The sequence below is a fragment of the Cupressus sempervirens genome, chromosome 3, assembly GCF_028749045.1.
Source record: "Cupressus sempervirens isolate cs-2001-9-10 chromosome 3, ASM2874904v1, whole genome shotgun sequence".
NCBI classification, from domain to species: domain Eukaryota; kingdom Viridiplantae; phylum Streptophyta; class Pinopsida; order Cupressales; family Cupressaceae; genus Cupressus; species Cupressus sempervirens.
The window spans coordinates 610,873,092-610,879,010 of NC_143120.1; the positions used below are offsets into that span (position 1 = coordinate 610,873,092).

The window sequence follows — 5,919 nt, forward strand, 5'->3', positions numbered from 1 at the left end:
ATGCCCATAGGATGGAATGCCATATTTTTTGACATAGACTGCAATGTCAACATTTTCTAACACGTACTACTATTTCCATATAATATATTTGTCACTTCCACCAAAGAGTCTTTTTACTTCAGTTTTAATTATAACATTTTAATTAGATTATTTTTATTTAAAACTGTTATTATGTTTATTTTGTTGTAAAGTCTAATTTTTAATAATATTTATTATTTATTTTAGATAAGTACAAATATATTCTTATTAAAAATATAAATAAATTTTATTAGTATGATTACAAATTATTAGTATAAAATAATAATAAAAATATTATTGATTATGTTTATATTGTAACTTATTGAAATTATTATGATGTTTATGTTGTTGTAAGTACATTTACTATTTATTTGACTAACTAGAATATATTTTTTATTAAAAGTATAAAAATATTTTTATTACTATGATTATAAATTATTAAGATATTGCTAGATCTAGTTTTGATTATTAGTATAACTTTTATTACTAAAAGTTAGTAGTAATTTTTTAAATTGATAGGATTATATTAAATTTTTTTTTTGAAAATTCTTATTTTTTATTAGACAATAATAATAAAATAAATATTATGTATTTTAGATAATTAAATTTTTTTTTGCGTAGGTTTATATTGAAATAAATTTTAAATTTTAGTATAAAATAATAAAATTAATATGATTTATTTTGACATTTATATTCATAAATTTAATAAAATAATTTGGTATTTCATTAATTAAATTTTATAATATAACATAGTTACATTTAAAGAATTTTAACTAAAATATTTTAGAGAAATTTTTGTATCATCCAAATTTACTTTTTGTTTTGCCTATTTGACTTTTCTTACATCTTTAGTTTGATTGATATTTTTATATTATATTATAGACATGTTTCTTTCTATTTTACCTATTTGACTGTTCTTACACATTTTGTTTGATTGATATTTGTGTTAGTCGATTATAATATTGGAAAATGTGTATTTTATCTATAACTCCATACAAAGATTTAAAAAAACAAGAGAAGAATTTTTACAAATAAAAGATATTATGATTTGAAGATGAATAGATTCAAATTGTAAACAAATATATTGAAGAGTTTATAAAATAAGTTTTTTCCATTTGAAATTAAAATCATCATTATTATACAAAAAAAAAAATTACATTTATTTAATCTTAATAACTATTAATTTAAAATTATTTATATTATTTTTCAAAATTAGTTTTCTTCTTTTCATAGTAATTATAAATCTAATAAATTATAAAATAATTATGTTCTATTATTAATTTATTTTAAAAATACAAAATTATTTACTTAGATAAAAATATTCTAAATATTTATAACAACATTAGTTAAAATATATTTATATTTTTAAAATAATATTTTTATGCAGAATGGAAAAATGAACAGACTAATAATTAAAAAAATTACAACATAAACATTTGCAAGACACTATTAATATAAAACATAAGAATAATAGAATTAAAATTAAAAACCAACAATATAAATATAAAAATATAGTAATAATATAAGTTAGGAAAATTACAATTAGAAAGCAAAGTAAAAAATTACCTTGTTAAGGACAAACATATTGTGCGGCCTATGAGGTGATAGACATTCTGCCGCATCATTATGTGTCAGAAAATATGGCATTCCATTCAATGGCATGGGGCATGACATTCATGCTAGGGGCAACATGTATGCGCCTCTTTCAAGTGTTAAATAGTGGAAGTCTTTTATAATTCCATTGAATAATGGTACATATATGTTGTTGCGTAGATTCATAGGCCGGTGCAAATATGTTGCACCATAGCAAGTGCCAATCACGCCCTCAGTCTGGAAAACAATGTTACCGATTGTCCTTCCTTCAACTTACTGACACGTCATCTTGGTCAGTTAATCGTCACCCAATCACAGCACGTGCGTAGGTTTGCATAACTGACACGTGAAACCACTTTGGCACGTGCCACAGCGAAACAATGAGAGAAAATTCCATTCAAATGTTTTTTGAGTTTCCGCCCGTCCTCCATTCAAATATGTTATAAAGGGGTTGGCAACATATTGAGAGCCGAGTATAATATTTTCTCAGGGATTATATTGAATTAGGTTTGGATATCTTCTCAGTAGCTGCAAACCCTAGTTCTTGATCACAATTTTGTCTTCCCATTTGTTGGTTGGTTCTGAATAAGAATGTGTTAAAAGGAGGAATCCAGTACAGATTTAAAGATGAAGTGCAACGATAAGGCTTCCAAAGCGAAGATGCAGTTGGAGGGAGATGCGACGAATATTGAAACATTGCCTTCAGATCTATTGGTAAGTTAAACGTACAGTTGCTGTTCTATCTGAATTTAGAGGATAATCAGAACTAGTGTTTGGATACAACAAATTATGTAAAAACACAGAAAAATATAAAAAGTAGTTGTTGCAGGAACACCAAATCATATGGGATGTCTAAGTTATTGAATAAATCGTTTAAACTTTTTATTTATTATATCATATTTTCTTTATATTGAAAATCTCTGGACCGAATCCTTTTTTTTTTATTGAGTTGAGAAATCCTCTGCAATGGACTAAAGATTAATATCCTAAATAATTTTAACAAGTCAGAGGCAAATTATGCCTTCACTCATTTTATTCTTCATGCGATTACTTGCCGCAAATGGTTCCAAGTGGAGGTAGTGGATCTCAGTGCTCAACTACTAAGCCTTCTCCTCAAATTATTAGGGCAATAAACGTTCTGAACTGTATTAGAAGACAAACGAGAACTTGATTTATATTTCTCTCATTAATAGTATATATCTGCTTTACAGGATTTCTCCATTGCATGGAATACTAATATTTTTCGGGAACATTGCATAGAGTACTAAAATTTGTGGTGTGCTCGTTTTTTGACTAGTAGGATAAACAAGCATTTATGGGCTGGAAAGTAGTTTTATATTAGAACTGTTTGGGATAATGGCGGAAATATATAGAACGATTTACAATTACTTCTGACGGGCATTGCATAAAGGATCAAGTGTTTTCATAATCCTCTAGATATTGAATCTGATTCTGATTGTTTGGAGTTCTAATTTTGATTTACAAAAGTAGAATCTTAGATTTCCATTTATGTCTTCTCACAATTTAGGGTTTTAGTGTTGGATTTCACAGTTCATTGTGGTATTGCTTGGCGTTTGGTGCTGGCGGTCCATGGCGCAAATAGTTAACTAAAGAGCCATGAGAAAAATATTTCACGAGGCCCCAATTGACAAGAATGTTGAATTGTTTTGAACTTCGTGAATTACAATTTGCCACGAAAACAGGGGAGACAAACAACATATGCCCACTCAGCGAAGGGGTTTTAAATTTATTTGTTACTAATGTTATTGAAATACGACGTTCAAAGCCATTAGTTGCTTTCTTTAAACATTTGGGTTGCAACCGTTTTAACGATATTCTCGAGTATGGCCCCAAACAATTTAATTCGGCATTGTGTGTTATTGGAAGTAATCTTTCCATCGTAATTTTGATGACAGGTTGAAATAATTTGCAATTTACATCATGATGAACTCAAGCCTCTCTCCTGTGTGTCAAGCAAATTCAGAGATGCTGTGAGGGATCATACTTCTAATTTTAAATTTCATAATGGTCTTATATTTAAATCATACATCAATAAGTGAAGATTCCAGCTAACAGGCTTGTTTTTCTTCAAACAGGTGCTAATTGCTAGGAAAATGCATTTTGATTTTTCTACACCAGTTCGTGTACGAGATCCTAAACGTGGAGCAAATTTGTTGATGCCGAAGGCTAGTTCAGAAAATTCTGCAAGGTTGGTAATTTTTAGAGAGTGCTCTTTTTAAGATTTTTATTGCTTGAGCTGATTAGAGTTCTTTTTTAAGGGTTAGAGAAAGAACTGGTACAAGTATTCAAAGCGTCTGCTTTCAGTCTGACTGCTATTTGCCTTGTAGAGGCTATCTGATTTACAGAGTATATTTTCTCTGACATTTTCGATTCGTATTGAATACAGCACTGTTGAAGGGTTAGAATATTTATATAGTTCAGCAAGAAGGCTTGCAACTCCTAGTGCACCCAAGCGTGTAGGGAAATTTCAAAAGCCACAATTATTTTCTGAAGACACAATGGCAATTCCCAAAGATCTGTTCCTTTCAGGAACTCCAGCCAAGGATGAGAATGCAATGTACCCAAGCCAGAGTTATTTCTTGAGATCAAGCTGTAGTGCCACTGGGAGAGTCTTGTTTGTTGAGGATGAGCTCTGTGAAGCCATATTCTGAAACAGACTATAATTTCTTCCTTCATAGGGTTTTTAGCTCCTCGGTTGGAATTAGAAAGGAAATACATACAGAGAAGGAATGGAGTGGCCTATAAATTCTGTTTTATATTTTTCAGTATAGTCAAACAATATCACAATCTGTATTATATAGAGAAATCTCACTGCTTGTGAGCAATTCATTAGATCGTTTGTTGCTGTATATATAGGGCTATTGAGCCTCTTCTTTTTGAAGAGTCCCAAATGACAATTTTGAGATTCCGTTCAACAGAATACGATTGAAAGGAACAGATAGTTGTAACGCAACAATGTTGTATTCTTTGGCAGGCCTCCGGTTCCCTTGGTCAATAATGTCTTTTCAGCAAATTCTTGTACTCATAATAAAAGCTTTCGAAAAACCAGTTTTCTTGTAAATGATGCGGCTCTACTGAAAATAATTGAGTACGTATAAATGAGCTATTAGAAAATGTACGGAAAGGTTTTGCTTTTTCAAAGATGTGATAGTTTGTGAGTTTTAAAGATTGAGAGGATTGAATTTAATTTCATTTTTCGTTTCATTTATATCAAGAAGGCCGCAAAAATGGACATAATGGCAGGCGATGTGATCTCGAGCAAAGCTCTTTGATAATGGCCTTAACATTAAATTCCATCTATTATTGCAAATACACATGAGGGTTTTGCAGCCATCTGACATTTCAGCCATCTGATACACTATAAATTGGTGTGATAGTGTCATTCTCTTGACCGTGTGATCTTTTTGGTTCTATACTGTACTTTAATGCTGAGCGAGTGCTCTGAGTTTTTCAAAACTTTGGATAACGAACAACTGCCTTTGATGTGTATAATTATTTTGTGGATGCAAAAATGGCAGCCGCTATGCTGTCACTGTTTTGGTTGGTCTTAGGAAGGGGACATTTAGTCTTTTTTCATAAATATAAAAAAAGAATGATAAAATATGAGACTTGTTGGTGGGATGTACTCTAGATATTGGGTTGATTATATTTGCATGTAATTGTTATTTTTGTCCTAACAGGTGGTATTGGAGCAAGTTACACTTGAAGGGGAACCTCACAGTTCAGAGGGATAATTATTTGTTTACAAATAATCAAAAGTGTAGTTTTGGATGATGAATAGTTACAGCTGGATAATATACATATAGATGATAATCTAGCAAATATATTTAGAAAGGTAGTGACAAGAGAGAAACTAAACTCTTCTTTAACTTCAGTGTGGAGTTTGATCAGTCCCCAAGTGGGAGATTGTTAGTTTGTGGTGATTGATCATGGAAGTAGAATTTTTTTAGGGCTATTTTATCAATATTTTTGAGCCGACATGTTCTAACTAATTGTAACCCTAAAGCAACAAAAATACATTTATAAAATGGCTTAGGGTTAGGGATTTCATAATGAACAAAAATACATTTATAAAATGGCTTAGGGTTAGGGATTTCATAATGTGTGATGCGATAATAGTTTCTTGTGGTGATATTGAGTTGGAAGGGATTAAAAATTATAATCAGGTTGTAATGATTGGACAATAAAATATTGGACTTGTTGGTGGATATAGCTCAAGGATTGGGTGAACCTTGTTAAATCTTTGTGTCTTGTGTTCTCTTTTGTGTGCATTATTATTATTTTTCT

General features: G+C 30.2%; 1 protein-coding gene across 2 annotated transcripts; it reads left to right on the plus strand.

Annotated features, from left to right (window-relative positions):
* The first annotated feature begins 2,082 nt into the window (after window positions 1–2,082).
* LOC149568157 (F-box protein At4g35930-like) lies at window positions 2,083–4,693 on the plus strand. 2 transcript variants are annotated; one of them, XM_089817520.1, is made up of 4 exons: window positions 2,083–2,325; window positions 3,528–3,602; window positions 3,708–3,820; window positions 4,019–4,693. In XM_089817520.1, the coding sequence occupies exons 1-4, from the start codon at window positions 2,239–2,241 to the stop codon at window positions 4,281–4,283; spliced, it is 540 nt and encodes a 179-aa protein (XP_089673646.1). In that variant the 5' UTR covers window positions 2,083–2,238; the 3' UTR covers window positions 4,284–4,693. The 2 variants fall into 2 exon arrangements, with proteins under 2 accessions (XP_089673646.1, XP_089673647.1); XM_089817521.1 differs by lacking the exon at window positions 3,528–3,602.
* The last annotated feature ends 1,226 nt before the right edge of the window (window positions 4,694–5,919 follow it).

Coding starts and splice junctions, on each gene's coding strand:
- LOC149568157 (XM_089817520.1), top strand. CDS start 2,239: ATGAAGTGCAACGATAAGGCTTCCAAAGCGAAGATGCAGTTGGAGGGA. Junction 2,326..3,527: donor CATTGCCTTCAGATCTATTG/GTAAGTTAAACG, acceptor TTTTGATGACAG/GTTGAAATAATTTGCAATTT. Junction 3,603..3,707: donor CAAGCAAATTCAGAGATGCT/GTGAGGGATCAT, acceptor TTCTTCAAACAG/GTGCTAATTGCTAGGAAAAT.